Raw genomic sequence first — 18,503 nt, forward strand, 5'->3', positions numbered from 1 at the left:
TTCTATGTCATTGTTACTGTTATAACCACACACACACACATAACAATAACAAACACAATGTGTCTGATGTTGTATGTGTGTGAGTGGCTATGTATTTGTTAATGTAAACAACGTGTATTGATTAGGGTGCTTAAATATCATTTTTAATTAGGTAGTCTAAAAAGCATTTTTGAACTTACATTACAATGCTATTACATCATTGTAATTTCATTTCATCATATTAAATGGTTTAACTATTAATCTGTTTCCTGTTAGGGCATTGTACATGTAATTACATATGCTACAGGTAATTACATATTCAGTTCATATGTAGCATTTTTAGGTAATTTCATATCTTTGTAGAAATCCATGCATTTATAAGCCTCTTAGTACAATCTTATCGTTTTTGTAGGAAAAATGCTTCGTCGTTTGGTAAAATAGTTGTGTTGGACAGAAAGCCTTTTGGTATATGTTTTTTAACAATTAAAATGTTACAATATAAAGTAAAAAAATAAGTAGGTTGCTCCAAAATTAAAATGCGTGTTTTTGTGTTTGGTTGTGTGTATGAATGTATATTTCTGAAAAGTGTGACCACCAGAAGATGATGTGAATGGCATGCTAAAAACATTTCCTGCTGATTTTTTATTTTGCATACCAACAAAACCAAAATCATTTAGTTTTGGCTGAACCTTCAAATGTTCAAACTCTTTATTCTATTTATTCCGGACATGGAGTTTTGCTTTATGGAACATGGTGAATCTTTTTAATTTGAGCAAATTTAATTTAATCTGGTGGCTAACGTGTTGTATGATATGGAAACAAATTTAACAGTCATACATGAAAAGGGTAAATGCAATATAAAGTTGTACTTTTCATTGATGTTATCATTATAGCATTCTACTTGTTTTTTGTCATATATGATGTTTTCAAAATAATTTACCCAATTATGCTTGTAACCATTAGTTAAATCAAATATTATGAAGAAAGTAATAAATTTTTGTGCTTTTGTTTGATAATGTATCTTTGTGTACCTTCTGTGTTATTTCAGGGAATTGACACCAGTCTTATAAATTATCAAGTATTTTTTGTGTTAAACGGAAGTTAAGAAAGAAAGATTAGCAATAACAATTGACGGCGTGTAACACCCCAAGCTTCAAGTAATTGCAAACTCATCCCTTGGGTTATAATTATGTCATTTTTAGTCATTAGATTGGAAAGGAGTTGCCATGGGAAGCCCTAGTGGCAAAATGGTAATTCTAAAGAATAAGTTGTATGTTGGGTATACATGTGAGTACGCTGGGTGTACACATATGTACATTGGGCGTACTATTCTCTAGGTGAAACCCAAACTTTTAGGGTTTGTGGAGTACTTAAGCATCATTATGGCCCTTTTTCCTCCATCTTTTCACCCTCCAAATTTTGGGTTAATTTTGGCAAATCCTAACTCCTCTAGTGTGTGTGTGTGTGTATGATTTATGAATGTGTTTCTTGCATGGTTGAAGGAGAAGTTAGTGCATCAAAGGAGTCAAGGAAGGAAGCAAGCTTGTAGATCTGGGATTATCATCTTCTTTGGGAGCTTCATGAGGTATAAAGCTTCTAATAGGCTATCTAAGTAGTGTGTTCGAGACTAATTGGAGGATTGGACCTTAGGATAAGACCCAATAAGGAGTTGGGCCTAATTTGGAAAATTAGTCCAAGTGTGGGCCTTCAAGTAATTTAAGCCTTTTTGGATCAAGATTTAGGTTGGTTTGCATTGGGTTGTTTTGGGTCGTTTGGGATTTTATGGTATAGGCTTTTGGCTTGCTAGATCTTCTTGAGTGAAGGCCATGAAAGGATTTAGGCCCAATTTGGAAAATTGGGCCATAATTGGACTTAAGGAGTTTATTTTGATATTAGACCTTTTGTTATCTAGTTTGGGCTAATTTTGAGGAAGGGTAAAAAGGTCTTTTACCCTGAATTGGACTCGTAGTATGAGTCAGCGACTAGATGTTGATGGAATGTCATTTTGGTATCTGTTAGCGTGTAGGTGATAGTGGATCTGCAACTAGAGGTTATTAATGGAATAAACTATTGATGGGGTGTTGTCTTGATGTGGCGGTTCAGGATCTGGCAGCCATCAGCTAGGGATCGTCTGTGTGATCGGCAATGCGAGGTGGGTCTTCCTCACTATAATTTTAGGTCGAAGGCACCAAGTTCGGCCCATTGGTTTGATAACCTGATATTGCTAATATGTTAAGTATGATATAGTTATGCATGCTAGTCTGGTTAAGCTAGTCTGGTAGATCTGTAAGACTACCTGGAAATTGCTTGTTTATCTGTTTATGATATTATTTGTTATATGTCTACATATTGTGTGGATTGGTTGAACTAGTACTGCTTCGTGTTGTAGCCAACAAACCCTATATCATTCCAGATATTAGTTGAGGGCCATGTATGGCATGCCAGACTCATACTAAGGGCCCAATAGAATTCCAGATACGAGCTGGGGACCCGATTGGTATGCTAGACTCGTACTAAGGGCTTGAGGAAATTGGAGTAATCCATATATGAGTTGAGAGCCATGCAGGGCATGCCAGAATCGTATTGAGGGCTCATGGGCATTCTAGATACAAGATGGGGGTTAGGTAGGGCATGCTAGACTCATACTGAGGGTCAGGGAGCAAGCCAGACAAAAGCTATGGGCCCAGGGGCAAACTAGACTTATGATGTGGGCTCAGGGGTATTCCAGTCTATTAGCTGTGGACTCATTGCATGCTGTTATTTTGTATTTGAGCAATTTTTTGTGTGTTGGTATTTTGGTAACATCCCGTTTATTAAAGAAATAAATAGATAAAATTAATGGATGAATAATAGTCCTAAAATCCATAATATTTAGCGGGGTGTTGGTTTTTGGGAGTTAAAAGCCATAATTAAGAGTCTGGGGTTTAAAAGTGTAATTTTTGGATTAGTTTGTAAAGAATTTTGAAGGTTGAGGGTTGTTTAGTAAATCATGGATTCAATTTGAAAAGGATTTCATAAGACATGGTGTGTTTGGTAAATTATGGACTTATTATGAAAGGATTTTTGAAGGCACGGACTAAAGGGAACATTATAGATTTAAATTGAAAAAAATATTGAAGAGAGTGGTTAAATGGTAAATATTGGGCTTAATTTGGAAAAGATCCTATGGGGAGGGACTAGACTTATTTAATGTGAAAAAGTTGTTTGGAACCGGGACTTTAACCCGTCACTCCTTCCCTCCTGTTATTTTGGAAACATGAAACCCTAACCCTACTATTCTATTGCAACTGCCACCTTATAGTATCATCATCCGCTGCCCCTGTCGTAACCGAGCACCACGTTAACACAACAACCTCGCCATCGGACGCCACCAAAATAAGTAAATAACCTTGCTGCCGGAGAAGTCGTGGGCAGCCGGAGAACCGCCGAGGACCAGGGAAAAACTCGTTTGTGTCATCGTTGTGTAAGTCATGAGCCATCGGAAACACACAGTAAGTCCACCCGCAACCTATCCTTCCTCTCTCTCTCTCTCTTGTTCTTTTGTGGGTGTGACGTCGGAATCGTCACTATCACCGTCGGTGGCCATGGGGGCATCATTTGTGTTTTTTCGGTGATGCCTGCCGCCTAAGAGGTGGCTGAATGTGTGCATGTTAGAGTGTAGTGGTTGTTTTCGGTATTTGTGGTGTGGAATGTGTGTATATTTGGCCGAAAACCCACTACCACCACCGTGAGGTGGTGGTTACCGCTTCCTACCACCACCAATTATCGTATGGTGGTGGATGTGTGTATGTTTTGATGTTATGAGTATGTTTAGTATAATGGGACTTGTTTAGACATTTTGGCGGAAGGATTGAAGGAAAAACCAACACCATCGTCGTAAGGTGGTGGCTGCCGTCGTGTGCTGCCGTCGACCACCACCGCCCGAGGTAGCAGTGGGTGGTGCTCGACCTACTAAATCCCTAATTGACCTAAAAGCCTAACCATTTGACTAATTGGGATATGTTTGGGTTAGAAACCCTAATTAGAATTTAGAAAACCCTAATTTTAGAAAAATGTTAGTTTTGGATTGTCGAGACTTGCGTTTGGACCAGTGGACTGAAGTTATGACTTATGCCGATTCCATTGTATGTTGGCCTATTGGAGTAATGGACTTAATGGGTTAAGTCCTTGACGGGTTAAGTGAGAACACTTAACCCTAATCATCATTTTATGTAAAAACCCTAATTTTGTTTGGGCCTTTTGTTGGGCTTTGGTGATTGGGCTATTGATGGGCCATCCAAGAATTACTATATGGACTAGAATATTGAATTGGGCTTTAGGATAAGGCCTATTGGAAATGCTTGGGCCCAATTAGGAAAATTGGGCCATAGATGAGCCATATTTGGGCCATGAATGATTATGAGATATTGGACCATCAGAATGTCAAATGTGGGACAAAGAATAAGTGGTTGGGCCTTAAGGTAAGACCGTGTGAGGAGTTTGGGCCTAATTTGGAAAATTGGGCCATATGTTGGGTCTTGGTTGATTATTTAAGTTTTGGGCCTTCAGAGTATGAGTTTGGGCCTTAATATTGGACCAGGCTAGGTTAGGAGTAAAAGGGTCCTTTTACCCCAAGAAGGGATTTTAGGGTTATGCATTGGAAACCCAAATGGTTAATTGGGGTTTGTTTTTATGTTGACATCTTGGGGATCTGTTAGTTAGCAGCCCAATATTTATTAGTGGGACTTCAGCAGTATGGGGTGAGTTTCCTTCAATAGGAACAAGTCGAAGGCAGCAATGCGGCCCGTGTTAAGTATGTATGATGATTAGTAGCTAAGTGTGGGCAGGGTCCGTATCTTAGAATTATTATATTTAGTAGCTAAGTGTGGGTTGGGCCTATATCTTAGACTTGTTTATGATCAGTAACTAAGTGTGGGCAGGGATCATATCTTAGCATTATCTGAGTATGTGTTTGTTTATGTATTTGAGTGTGGGTGGGGCCTATATCTCATAGAGTGTGAGCGAGGCCCGTATCTCATCATTAACTGAATGTGGGCGGGGCCTGTATCTCATAGTATTCTTTGAGTATGTATATAGGACAGATTGATAGAATTGATTATACTTGTTGTTTGTGTGATACTTGTATGTATGCTTAGTAGCGGAGTGTGGGCGGGGCCCGTATCTCCTTGAGTGTATGCGGAGCCCACATCTCCCAGTAGCATGATTATCTATGGTATGTGGTAGTTTGGGGAGACTCACTAAGCTTCGTGCTTACAGTTTTCAGTTTTGGTTTCAGGTACTTCTGGTAGTACAGGAAAGAACTCGCGATTCTTGTAGTGTACACATCATTTGATCAGCCTGAGATGTTTATACTCTGATATATTTGACCAAACCTTATTATACTCGTTAGAGGGAGTGATACTACACTCCCTCATGAAACCGCAGCGCCATATAGGTGCTACCTCACCATTTACCACAAAAATATAGTTTTATACCACACGACGGAATGGTGCAACACTTGGTTTTTTTTTTTTTTTTAATAAATTAAATTTTTGATTGATTGTGTTCCGAAGTGTAAGAAAACTATCCAATCACAATCACAAAAAATGTGCTCCCGTTTGCTAGCGTAGTGCGGCCTTAGACGCACCCAAACCACAATGGAGAAGAGGTGTTCCGGCTTAGATGATATTGGAGATGTGGTCTCTATCGTGTCTACTCCTACCGGTCTTATCTTACCAGCCGAGAGGCTGAGACTTTCCCATTTTATAAATTCTATGTTTATAACCTGTCAAACATTTATTAAATAATAATAATAATAATTTATTTTTATGGTGACAGGTGAAAAAGCAAAGAGTATTGGAAGAGATGGCGGCCCTTTCAACGGAACTGGGGGGCAGAAACGTTGTAAAAGACATTTAAAGGTTTTGCCTCCTAAATCATTTGAAAGTGAAGTAGTCTCTAGTGAGGGAGGGATCCAACCTTACTTTAAATTTTGTTTTAAATAAAGAATAAACAAAATTATATCAACCTTCATGCCACAAGACTTTTGGTTCGTTTGTATCTTCAAATCTACTCCAACGTTTACTTCCTTTTTTGTGCTATTAATACAAGAGGCTTTTGATCAAATTAAGTTATAAAACGAGTTGATAATCAATAATCGTTTTGTTAAATTTTAAGAATAAATGTTGTATATGAATAAAAAATTTTTAACTAGACATGCTAACTTTATAGAAAATAATAACCGATTTTTTTTACACTACACTTGTGTTACGAACATAAACGTTTTGTGGCAATGAGCAATATGATGCAATATTGACTGTGATTTCTTGTGGCACGTGGCAGTCAAGCATGTCCAAGTTACATTGGCCTGCAATTCAATTTTTAGTATATTATTATAATAATGATAATGATTCAAATATTAAAATAAAATAATTTAAAAGATTAGTATACATCTTAAAAATATTGGTCTTGAATAATTTTAAACCCGTCTAACACATTCCATCCACCTCACACGCTTCCGCTTAGATGAATATTTTATTAATTAATATAAACACAATTTAAATAGAGGAAGGGACAATGATTATACCCATATTTGGGTGGCAAGTAACCAATACTTATTTTTCTTCCCATTACGAGAATTGGCGTTAGCTTTACCTCCTCTACAAACTAGAAAGCACATCAAATATCAACGGACGTTTCATTTTTGTGTTTCACTCACTCAGCATTCACCCTGGAATGAGACACAAACAGACGCCATCTCTTCTGAATTTGAATGCATACCTCCGCCTCATCAATTCTGATCACGAGTAGTACCTCCTCCTTCATTTCGTTTCACCTCCCAATTCTTTCTCTTTCTACTTTTACTTTTTAGATTTTAAACAGATTGGATCGCTAAATCAACATTAATCATATCATACGCTTATCGTCTACTAATTTCAAACCCTGATCGGAGTTCTTCTTCCTGTTTTCTTCGTAAGTAATGCTTGATGCTTCTTTCTGTCGAAATTTATGATGATCTGATATAGTTTCTTACGTACTACTCCATCCAGTTCCAGACAATTTGAAGTTACATATAATATAATGCCGCAAGAAATTAGCCCAAATCCAATCTTATTGAACACACCTAGCAAGAACTCCAGAGGACTCAAAGGTCTCACAAATGGCGCCACCGAAGAGTTCATTGATGATCGTGAATTAGCACAGAGAAAAGCCGAAGCAGCAGGTACGTTTTCTTTACTACTCCGTACTCCAAATCTCAATTCTCAGAACTCTGCACAGAAAGGCCCGACAAAATCCTTTTGCTTTGTTTATTCAATTTTAATTTTTCAATCGATGATTACAAGAAAGAAAGAAAAACAAGATCGAATGATACATCAGCTAATATCCGTCCTTTTACTTCTTGTTGGTTTACAAATATCCTATAAAATTAGGACGGACATATACATATATAATATAATAATACTTATGCATTAGTATAAAATACTACATAAATCTTAAATTAAATGTATATATTAAGGACAATAGAAATATATTGAGACTGTTAATAGTGTAAATATGTAAAATCATATTCTCTTTTTTGGAAGGGAAATTAAATTCAAATTATATCTATCCCGTTAAAAATTTGTTGATTAAGAACTTATGTGATAACCGGCTTTATATAGTATTAAAAACAATAAAATGGGATAACCAAAAATGGCAGAAAATTTTCGAAAATGGGTTCTCTTTTCATTATGACCTCACGGTATCCAAAGCCCACATTCACAGAAGTGGGCCCATGATGGGCCCATCACGAAACACGCCTTGTATTAAAGTAACAAAGCACACTTGATTAGGTGAGGTGAGGTGATTGGCAGGACCAATTTTTGATAATGAAAATTAGTTTTTGGTTTGGTTTGCTTTAATAAAGTCACTAATTTTTATTTTTGTTCCAGCAAAACAGCCGTTACAACCGGTCCCGATTCTAAATATTAATCAAGCACACAAGTGAATCATTACATTACATTACGCTAGTAAAATAAATATAACATTATCATTAGACAGAACATGTCTAATTTCTTTGAATCATAACTCACTGATAACAAGTTTTATATCATGATACTAGTCTAAATAAAATCTAGTAACCGCAAGTATTGGGTATATTACCACTAAAAACTAAGAATTTAACCCCCTCATTATCATGTAAATTTATAAAATGTACATTTACAATTTCAAACAATGTCAAACTATTTTATATGTTTCCCAAAATGGACTATGGAGTTTTGTTTTGAGCAGAGGTGCATATCAGCGGTCTCGGATTGGTCTCGAAACGGTTTGATCTTTTATCGGATCGGTCTTGTTTTTTTCGGTCTGGTCTCGTATCTTTTCTGTGCCTCTTTTTCAATTCGGTTTCCGGGTTTTTTTGTTCAGTTTCGGTATTTTTCAGTATTTTGATTTCGGTTTCGAGTTTACTAATATATGATTAATATAAAAAAAGATAAACAAAGATTACTAAAAACGATACACTTAAGTTTAATAAAATAAAAAAGAAAAGAAATTAAATACTATGTGATTAGAAATTGTGTAATTAACACAAAAATGATACTTCTATAAAATTTGGTTATTGGTTATTTTTTTTAGACTGGTCTAGATTTGGTTTTAGATCATTCTTGTGTTAGATCTCGAACGATCCGATATTTTTGGGACTGGTCCCAAAAGGTCTTGGGCCGGTCTTTTTAGGACTGATCTCGCTTTAAAGGGGTTCGGTCTCGATCTTTTTTTTGGGTCCGGTCCGAGACCGATCTTTTTGTGAAGATTTAGTTTTGAGGTTTATAAAATCGCCCATACTTCTTAGGTGTGTTATGAACCAAATCTTCCACATTTATGTTCAACGAGACTTATACTATTGTGTTGCGCAAAATTAATATAACGTGATAAGATAGACGATTTGTAGCTAAGAAAACTTACATAGAAAACTTATTCATGACTTTTAATTAATTACTTTTTGAATCAACAACACATAACAAACAATCACATATATAATCTAATATACATTATTAAGCATCATACACATCACATGATATATAACATATGATTGATAACATTTATATGATCTAATATACATTAGCGGTGGAGACACACCATATACAACGAATATATTAAAAGAAACAATAATGACATGAAAACCTTAATGTTAACAAAAATGTACAAATTTATCTCTTTGTGGATTTTAAGCTCTCTAAAAACGGATGTTTGCAACTTTTTTTTTCAATTTTATTATTTTTCTGGATTTTCCTGGTAAAACCGGACTTTTTTGCTAAACGTAAGAGCTTTTATGAAATAAAAACCAAACTTAAGGGCTTTATAAATTAGAAAAATAAAAAAAAAAGAGAAAATCGAAAGTTTCTGCAAAAGTGAAAGGTTTTAATGAACAGAAATACACAAAATAACATTTAACAAATTGAACCAAAGTGTGATAAATAAATAAAAAACATATTATTTCTAAACTGTTTGTTATTAGTGAGCCCAATCCCATTTTTATAATTTGAACCATAACTAGACCTGGTAAAACATGACACGACACGAAAACCCAATACAAAATTAGCGGGTTAGGATAAGAGATTTCGACACGTTTATGTAAACAGGCTGACACGACACGACACGATAATTAAACGAGTAAGGTTAGAGTCAAGACTTTCAACTCGAAGATGACTCGAAAATGATCTGTTTAATTATATATTATTGATTATAAATTTCATATTTTTATAAATAAATTATATGTTATAGACTTGTAGTGGGCCAAACTCAAGAATTAGAAGTAATATTCAAATTTTCAAAGTTAGTTAATTTTAGTCATCCTCACCACCTATCTCTTTGCTCCCCAACTTTAACTTTTTTTTTATTTTTGCTTTTAAACTTACTATAAATTTTGTTATTCCATCTCACAACTCCAGTGTTTCGCCTTTACATTTTTGACTACACAAATCCTACTTTCCAACCTTTAAAATATTTCAACACAACATAACCCGACCCGAAACCGACACGAAATAAATAGGTTGACACAGCATGACACGCTAATTAAACGAGTCGGGATAGAATCAAACCCTTTCAGGCCGTTTAATGTCTTAACACGACATGAACCCGACACGACACGTTTGTCGGGTCTAAACCTAAAGATGCTCTTTGTACGTAACGTAAACGTACGTAAGTATATACGGGTATGGCAAAAGCAAAGAATCTAGATATGCGACTTTGACCGGGTCGATTCAGGATATAGAGAACCTGTAGACATCTCCAATCTTAACACTAACAAAAATTTTACAGCGGCGAGGAGGAACCAGGCGGCCGAATGGCTACGACAAATGGATCACGGTGCGGCGGAGGTACTGTCCACCGAACCCTCCGAGGAACACTTCTGTCTCTCTCTTCGCAATGGCCTCATCCTCTGCAATGTCCTCAACAAAGTCAATCCCGGTGCAATTCCGAAGGTTCTTTCCTCTCCTTTTCTTATTACATTAGCACACAATCAATCAATACTTTGTCTAGGAAATCAAATTTAACCAACAATTATTGGGGGGAATTTTTAAGGTGGTAGAAATTCCGATCATCGATACGGAGGGAGCAGCGCAAACTGCAATTCAATATTTCGAAAACATGCGGAATTTCTTAGTTGCTGTTGCTCGAATGAAGCTTCTTACCTTTGAGGTGTCTGATCTAGAAAAGGTGATCACTTTGATTACTGGTTTCTTATTGTTGACTAGACTAGATAGTAGATACAATCATGCAATTTAGTTTGTTTATGTTTATAATATTGTTTCTTCCAGGGAGGCTCATCTGGTAAAGTCGTAGATTGCATTCTATGTTTGAAAGGTTATTACGAGTGGAGGCAATCCGGTGGGGCTGGAGTTTGGAAGTATGGTGGGACGGTAAGGATCACTTCAACCTCATTTCCAAAAGGATCACCTTCCTCTTTAATTGGCAGTGAAAGCGCCGATGAATCTCTAGATGAATCTGAGTCTTCACAATTCGAAGAGTTACTCGAGTATCTTCTTCTATCAAATGAGGTGTCTCTTCAGGAATCAAAAGTGTCAACAACACTTACCTTCCTCTTTGACCATTTAGGTATTGGGCTTTTGCAGACTTATCTCACAGAGACTAATGAGCTTGATGACTTTCCCATGAATTCAATGGTAGGTAAGGTTTGTTTTGTATAGTATCTACTGAGATGATTTTCTTGGTTATTAATATGTTTTGTGGGATGTTATAATAGGTTATTGACATAGTGCTCAGAAAGGCTGTTAAAGATCTTTCATCATTGCTTATCTCTCATGGAAATCAGGTAATACTCAAAACAATTTAGAGTGAATAAGAAATCAAAATCATAAATTAATTCTTATCCCTTTCAGCTTGGTGTCTTTTTGAAGAACATGTTAAAGGGCAACTGTAAGCCTTTATTAAAGCATGAATTCCTACAAGCCATTTCAAATTATATCGAACAAAGATCAGGGTTAGTTTCAAATGAGTTATCAAAGTTTTGCATATGTGGTAACAAGGGTAAAGATATTAGTTACTTAACTGACAAAACAAGCGTGCTGGATGTTCAACAAAAACAACTAGAGGTATGTACACTAAACACTAGATAGTAACACCACAGTCTGTAGCATGGTTTTATCTTATATTTGTGTTGAACTTTTCCAGGAGCTAAAAGCTAGCTTTCATTTGACAAAACTGGAAGTCCAACAAGCTCATCTAATTTGGGAACAAGAGCTAAAGAAAATTGGTGAGTTGTTATACTTGTTAATTTTTAGCACTTCCTATGAGAACCAGGAAACACACTAACGTTATATCTAATCTATGTCAGCACATCATACTAAGGACCTTGAAGTAGCCTCTTCTTCATACCACAAGGTATTGGAAGAAAACCGACAGCTTTACAATCAAGTTCAAGACCTAAAAGGTTAGTACTTATGTTCTTAAGTCTTAACCACCATTTTTGTAGATAAACTTCTATCATTAATGGAGTTGTTTTTTTATTTAAAGGGGCAATAAGAGTTTATTGTAGAGTGAAACCCTTTGTACATGATCAATCTGATGAGCAACATTCAACGGTTGATTATGTTGGAGAAAATGGAAATATTATGATTGTTAATCGTCAAAAACAGGGCAAGGAGGCTAGGAAGATGTTCACTTTCAATAAGGTGTTTGGAGGGAATACAAATCAGGGTAAGTTGATTTATAAGTTTGTATACAAAATGTAATAATTTAAATTTGATATATTTCCAACTTATTTGCAGAGCAAATATATTTAGATACCCAACCATTGATTAGATCTGTGCTTGATGGTTATAATGTTTGTATCTTTGCATATGGCCAGACAGGCTCTGGGAAGACATACACAATGGTAAGAATTAGAAAACAATTGATTTTATTTTTGGATTCAAACATTCATCTCTCTCATTCTCATATTTATTATGCAGAGTGGCCCTGACATGACAACAGAGGATACATGGGGCGTCAACTATAGAGCCCTACGAGATCTGTTTGAATTAACAGAGGCAAGGATGGATGTAATAAAGTATGAGGTTGGAGTTCAAATGATTGAAATATACAATGAACAAGTCAGAGATCTCCTAGCAATTGATGGCTCAAATAGAAGATATCCTTTCAATTCTTTTTTTCCTTCCTTCTCAATTCTCAATTCTCATGACATGATATATATATATATATATATATATATATATATATATATATATATATATATATATATATATATATATTTTAAACAATTGTTATGCCTTGACAACCTACACGTTGGATATACGAAACAATTCCCAGCTGAATGGTCTTAATGTTCCTGATGCGTCTTTGGTTTCTGTAAAATGTACACAAGATGTTCTTCATCTCATGAGAATTGGTCATAGAAATCGTGCAGTTGGTTCTACTGCTTTAAATGAACGCAGTAGTCGTTCTCACAGGTATAAACTTAAACTTAAACTATATATATATATATATATATATATATATATATATATATATATATATATATATAATAAGAGTATAAATATATTGAAATATGAAATTGTGGGACAGTGTTGTAACTGTTCATATCCGAGGAAAAGAAGTGGTTTCTGGATGTAGTTTAAAGGGTTGCCTTCATCTAGTGGATCTTGCTGGAAGTGAGAGGGTGGACAAATCAGAGGCGGTTGGTGAACGTCTTAAGGAAGCCCAACATATTAACAGATCGCTGTCTGCACTTGGAGATGTCATTTCTGCCCTTGCACAAAAGAGTACACACATTCCTTACAGAAACAGCAAGCTCACTCAAGTATTGCAAGATTCTCTTGGTGGACATGCTAAAACTCTCATGTTTGTGCACATAAATCCCGAGATTAATGCCTTTGGAGAGACAATCAGCACCCTCAAATTTGCCGAGAGGGTTGCCTCAATCGAACTTGGCGCCGCTAAATCTAATAAAGAAACTGCTCAACTTAGAGAGATGAAAGAAGAGGTTGTTTACTTTATATTCACTTTAATCTTGTATTTCCATGGGCTCTGCTAAAATGTTTTTTTTACTCAGATATCCAATCTGAAGCTAATGTTGGAGAAGAAAGAGGCTGAATTACAACAATTGACAAGTGGGAATAATAATAACACACGAGGTGGAGGTGGAGGTGGAGGTGGAATTTCACCTGTTGGCATGCCAAGACCAAGGTGTATTGATGATAATAAGCTTCCTACTTTTGAGGTTAGTCCTAAATTTAAATTTGTTTCCCTTACATATATAATTAAATCATGGATGTTCTTTTGATAGCAGGTTCGAAGCTGTTCATCAGGTAAGCAAAGGAGGCCGCGGCTCCCTTCCAAGTTCACAGACAAGGATTATATTCCCAAAATGCCCCTCCTAGCAGAAGAGAGATCTCAATCCCCCAGTGCTACTACTATTAGAAGATCAATATCCACAGATAGAGATAGAGGAGCCAACATGAAAATGCAATATCCCATGCGTGCCTCTATCAACAGATCTCTAGCAGTAGCAACCGAGAATAGAAGAGGGTTTTTAAGTTCACATTATGATAAGTTTTCTGAAACAACATTACATAATCATAATCATAATCATCTACCTTCTAGGAGGAATGGAAATCAGGAGCAAGAAGAAGAGCAATGTAAGCAAATGCTTAATGTTGTTAGAGAAGGAAAGATTAATAATCCCAAAAATCAAGTGGCAGTTAAGATTAATAAGTTGTCTTGTGACACCACCTTCGAGTTGGAGGAGGCTCAAAAAAGTGAATTATCATCAGAAAATGAAAATGTACAAATACACATTCCAATGAAAAAGCTTCAACGCAGCTCATCAAGAAGTCATCATCACATGGAAGTCAGGTGGGTACTGTTAGAAATTAGAATTCACACTTATATACTTCCTTGAATCTTGATTAACATTTATTTATTTGGCTTTCAGGGAATCCCTTCTTATAACAACTGGTGGTAGAAATGAAAACAAACCCTCAAACAACAACACATCAATTCCTAAATTGTTTAGAAGGAGCCGTTCTACACCTCGAGGGAAATTTATGCTTCCACCTTGATTAAAATGAAACCAAACCCGATATACTATATAGTGTTCTTTCATTTTTGTTTTATGTATAGCATAATGGTGCTTCATTTTTTGGATTACGATAAGTTACCACGAGGAGATTTGGAGTATGGGAATCCCTCTAATTGTATTTGTTTTTGTTTTTGTTTTTTCTAAAACAAATTAAATTTGTAACATGATTGATTCCCTCTGTTTTGATTTTACATGATTGGAGTATATTTTTGTTCAGAAAGGTGACAATTTTCGAAACCTATAGACAATTATGGAATTGTTGCTCCAAAAATCCAATAAAACATCCTTCTAAACTTTTGCAGGGCACCATTATTCTTTGTTATACAATACTTCTAAGAAAATACATTATACATGCAACATACCTATAATATAACCTGTTATTTTTTTTTTTTAACTTTTTTTTAATGTTTGTGATTCTCATATCATTATAGCCTTTGTCAAGGACTCAAGTTTAGTCCACCCCAACCCCATCCATGCTAAATAGATTCCGTTAAGTAATGCCAACCCCAACTTTGAAAAATGGTTGGGCAATAAAATGACAAAAATTGGTGAGGCCTATTTAGATGTTAAGGTGCACATTGAAGCTTAATTTTAGAAAACACCCAATTCCAATCCTAATCCTAGGAAAAATCGGATCAGATAAATCCAAACATGCGGTTTATGGCCGGCCAGTTTTAAGAAAAATTGGCATATTGGATTTTTATCTTGGTAAAAAACGTTTATAAGATATTTTATTTACCATTTACAATTAGAAAATAAAAACTTTCAAGTTCTTTTTATATACCCAACAACTATTTATGTTCCAAAATAACCATATTACCCCACTAAGACTTGGTATCAAGGGTTGTTAGATGTATTGGTTTCTTCATTTTTTTAAACGGAAAATTATCTATAAATTTACTCCTAAATACCACTTATGTATCCTAACAAACTTGAACCCATGACCTCTCACCTATACCAATGAAGATGCCGTTGCGGTTTTTGAGTATTCTGCAAACGAGACAACCTTGATTAGCTAATGTCAAATACCAATCAACGTGACTCAAATAATTATAACCGATAGAAACACCATATTCAAATATCATGAAAACAACACGTGTAAGGAACTAAAACAAGCTGTGGACATGGCTCGCATTAATAATGCCAAGAGCGAATTTAGGTGTTGTTTGTTTTTTCTAAAAAACCACTTCAGACCACTTATTGTTGCACCTCACAGCACACACGCAACACTTGGCCCTTCGCAGCTGTTTGTTTTTCAAAAGACTTTTGACTTAAAAACTGTTGAGCATATGTTGCGTGGCGTAACAATAGACCAACTGCTTCAAACTTCTTCACACCTTACTTCAACTTACTGCAGATGTAAAAAAACAAACAGACTTTTTATTAAATGTTGCAGCCGTTTGGTCCACCTCTTCTGCTACAGAGGGTTGTAGAGGTGGTTCGCACACTTCAGACATTTTTGCTTCGAAAAAACAAACAACACCTAAGATATTGTAGGGCACATACAAACTTCGATAAAGAGTAGGATCTTTAACCCAAGAACCGAAGCCGTCAAAATTGGCTAACAAATCAATAGGAGTGTGCACAGGTTTACAATTAAGCATATTATCCCTAAAGAAGAATATCATTAGCATACTGTTATTGAGACAGAAAGAGACCATCTTTAGTGCGAGTAGCTGAATTACCAAGAACGTAATGTATGTCACCAAGGTCATATATAGAGAACTCAACACCTAGTATAGAAATAATACGTGTTAGCAACTCCTACGATGTTCCAGTGAGAACAATGCCATCCACGTACAGAAGAATGTATGTCATATGAGATCCATGGTTGTATATAAAAAGAGATGAATCACACTTGTTGTGGACAAAACCAATGCGAGAGATAAACGTGTCAAATCATTAAAGCCACGTGTGAGAAGTTTGCTTTAGACCAAAAAGAGATTTATGAAGCAAAACATGATCTGATCTTGTAGGATCTTGAAAACATGGAGGTTACCTCATATTTACTATATCATCCAAATGACCATGAAGAAAAACATTATTCGCATCTAGCTATCGAATAGGACAATGATGAGTAACAATTATACTGTTGAGAACAGTCTGAATAAGGGCTAGCTTAACAACTAGATTGAAGGACTCATCATAATATATTCCTAGTCTATAACTACTCCATTGGCGACAAGGCGGGCTTTGTACCGAGATAAAGAACCATTTGTATTCAACATGCATTTTGATGTTAATAGTTGAGGATGGCTTATCATTCACTGCAACATCCATAAAAATCATGTAAAATTTAAACTTTTTAAAAATATTTCAAAAACAATTATTATTACAAAAACTTGTTTTCAAAATAGTATAATGTCAGAGCATCCCAGAATCAAAACATGTAAACATAAGGAGGTGTATGATCACGCCTTCGCCTTCCCACGATCATCTGAAGTACCTGAAATAATCATTGATAAATGTAAGCTCGAAGGCTTAGTGAGTTACCACCAAAATACCAATTCCATACAAATATAACCATATCAGATAAACAAATACAACATGCATAATGAGACATTAGTCTGACTGGACTGCCTCACAGGCCATCAGTCTATCTGGACCGCTCTTCGAGCCTTCGGCATGTCTGGACCACCTCCCAGGGCCTTCAGCCTATCCAGACCGCTCGCTGGGCCTTCGACCTGACTAGTATGCCCTAATCGAGTCTACAGTTTATTCGGTCCGCCTTGGGTATCTTGGCTTACAGCACAAAGTAGGATCCGCCTTAACCCAATCTGCCAAACCAACAAACATGTACACATAAATATCATATGCTAGCTAGCATGTACAGATAGTTATATGGATCTAAAAGATCACTAACATGGTAACCATCCTATAACCAGGATACCGATCTAACCAATGACTAACATAACAACCATCCTATAACCAGCATACCGATCTAACCGATCACTAACATTGCACAATCCTCTAACCAGGATACCGATCTAACAAACCACTAACATAGAAACCATCCTATAACCAGGATACAAATCATAAATTATATCATGCAATAAACTTGGATACAAATCCAAAAGGGCCAACATTGGTACCTTAGACCCCGTTGATATAGTAAGGAGAACTCACCTCACAAGTAGCTCGAAGTGATAAAGTCAAACTCCAACAAATGCAGCTCCAAGTCCAACACCTACATCCACCAATGGTTCACTTCCATAAAAATACCAAATTACCAAAATACCCCAGAAGTCAAATTGGTCAACCCTTGGTCAAAGTCAACGGTCTATGTTGACCTGACTCGTCGAGTGCACCCAGCAACTCGTCGAGTTCCTTAAGAAATAAGAAATCAACAAAACCCTAATTGACTCGCCGAGTTTCCAACCAACTCGTCGAGTCCTTGCGTGTGGAAATGTCGGGGAAACCCCTAATTTGACTCGTCGAGTTCTCTTACCGACTCGCCGAGTCCATGCAGAATCAAATGCGGGCAATCTTCATCCGACTCACCGAGTCGAATATCTGACTCATCGAGTTCATGCAGTCCATTTCTTATCCATACATTTTTAAGCCTCCCCAAAGATCCATATTGTAGATCCAGCTTCCTATGGCACAAATTGCACGTAAAGTTGCAAACTTTACGGGTATGCAAGGTCTTAAAGGCTTAGAACACTAAAACCAAGTCTAGAATGAGGTTTAGGGCATGGTGAGGGGTTCATATGAGATAAAGTTGATAGATTAATGAGTTTGAGACCTGGAGGAGTCCAGATCTGAAGTTGCAACTTTAGATCATGGCTAATACCCGAAATGACTCCAAAATGTACTAAAGATGGCTCTACACTTAAGCATGAAGAGATCTAGAAAAAGATAAGCCAAGGTAACGACTTGTTACATTCAAAATGATGCCACGATAAAGGAGATTTAGATCCAAAAGCTCCTCTTTGCTCTGAGCTCCTTATACTTCAAGCCTTCT

At 36.2% G+C, this 18,503-nt stretch overlaps 1 protein-coding gene across 3 annotated transcripts; it reads left to right on the forward strand.

Moving 5' to 3' along the window:
- The first annotated feature begins 6,564 nt into the window (after positions 1-6,564).
- KP1 (kinesin-like protein 1) lies at positions 6,565-14,730 on the forward strand. 3 transcript variants are annotated; one of them, XM_078997386.1, is made up of 17 exons: positions 6,565-6,930; positions 7,008-7,180; positions 10,258-10,421; positions 10,522-10,656; positions 10,758-11,123; positions 11,204-11,272; positions 11,340-11,552; positions 11,632-11,713; positions 11,795-11,890; positions 11,974-12,156; positions 12,228-12,334; positions 12,411-12,589; positions 12,744-12,908; positions 13,024-13,441; positions 13,511-13,678; positions 13,745-14,313; positions 14,393-14,730. In XM_078997386.1, the coding sequence occupies exons 2-17, from the start codon at positions 7,039-7,041 to the stop codon at positions 14,517-14,519; spliced, it is 3,183 nt and encodes a 1,060-aa protein (XP_078853512.1). In that variant the 5' UTR covers positions 6,565-6,930; positions 7,008-7,038; the 3' UTR covers positions 14,520-14,730. The 3 variants fall into 3 exon arrangements, with proteins under 3 accessions (XP_078853512.1, XP_078853514.1, XP_078853513.1); XM_078997388.1 differs by having other exon boundaries at positions 13,748-14,313; XM_078997387.1 differs by having other exon boundaries at positions 7,014-7,180.
- Positions 14,731-18,503: the final 3,773 nt, after the last annotated feature.

The sequence above is a fragment of the Lactuca saligna genome, chromosome 5 (genome assembly GCF_052625555.1).
Source record: "Lactuca saligna cultivar CGN05327 chromosome 5, ASM5262555v1, whole genome shotgun sequence".
Taxonomy (NCBI): domain Eukaryota; kingdom Viridiplantae; phylum Streptophyta; class Magnoliopsida; order Asterales; family Asteraceae; genus Lactuca; species Lactuca saligna.

Coding starts and splice junctions, on each gene's coding strand:
- KP1 (XM_078997386.1), top strand. CDS start 7,039: ATGCCGCAAGAAATTAGCCCAAATCCAATCTTATTGAACACACCTAGC. Junction 7,181..10,257: donor GAGAAAAGCCGAAGCAGCAG/GTACGTTTTCTT, acceptor AAAATTTTACAG/CGGCGAGGAGGAACCAGGCG. Junction 11,891..11,973: donor TCAAGTTCAAGACCTAAAAG/GTTAGTACTTAT, acceptor TTTTATTTAAAG/GGGCAATAAGAGTTTATTGT.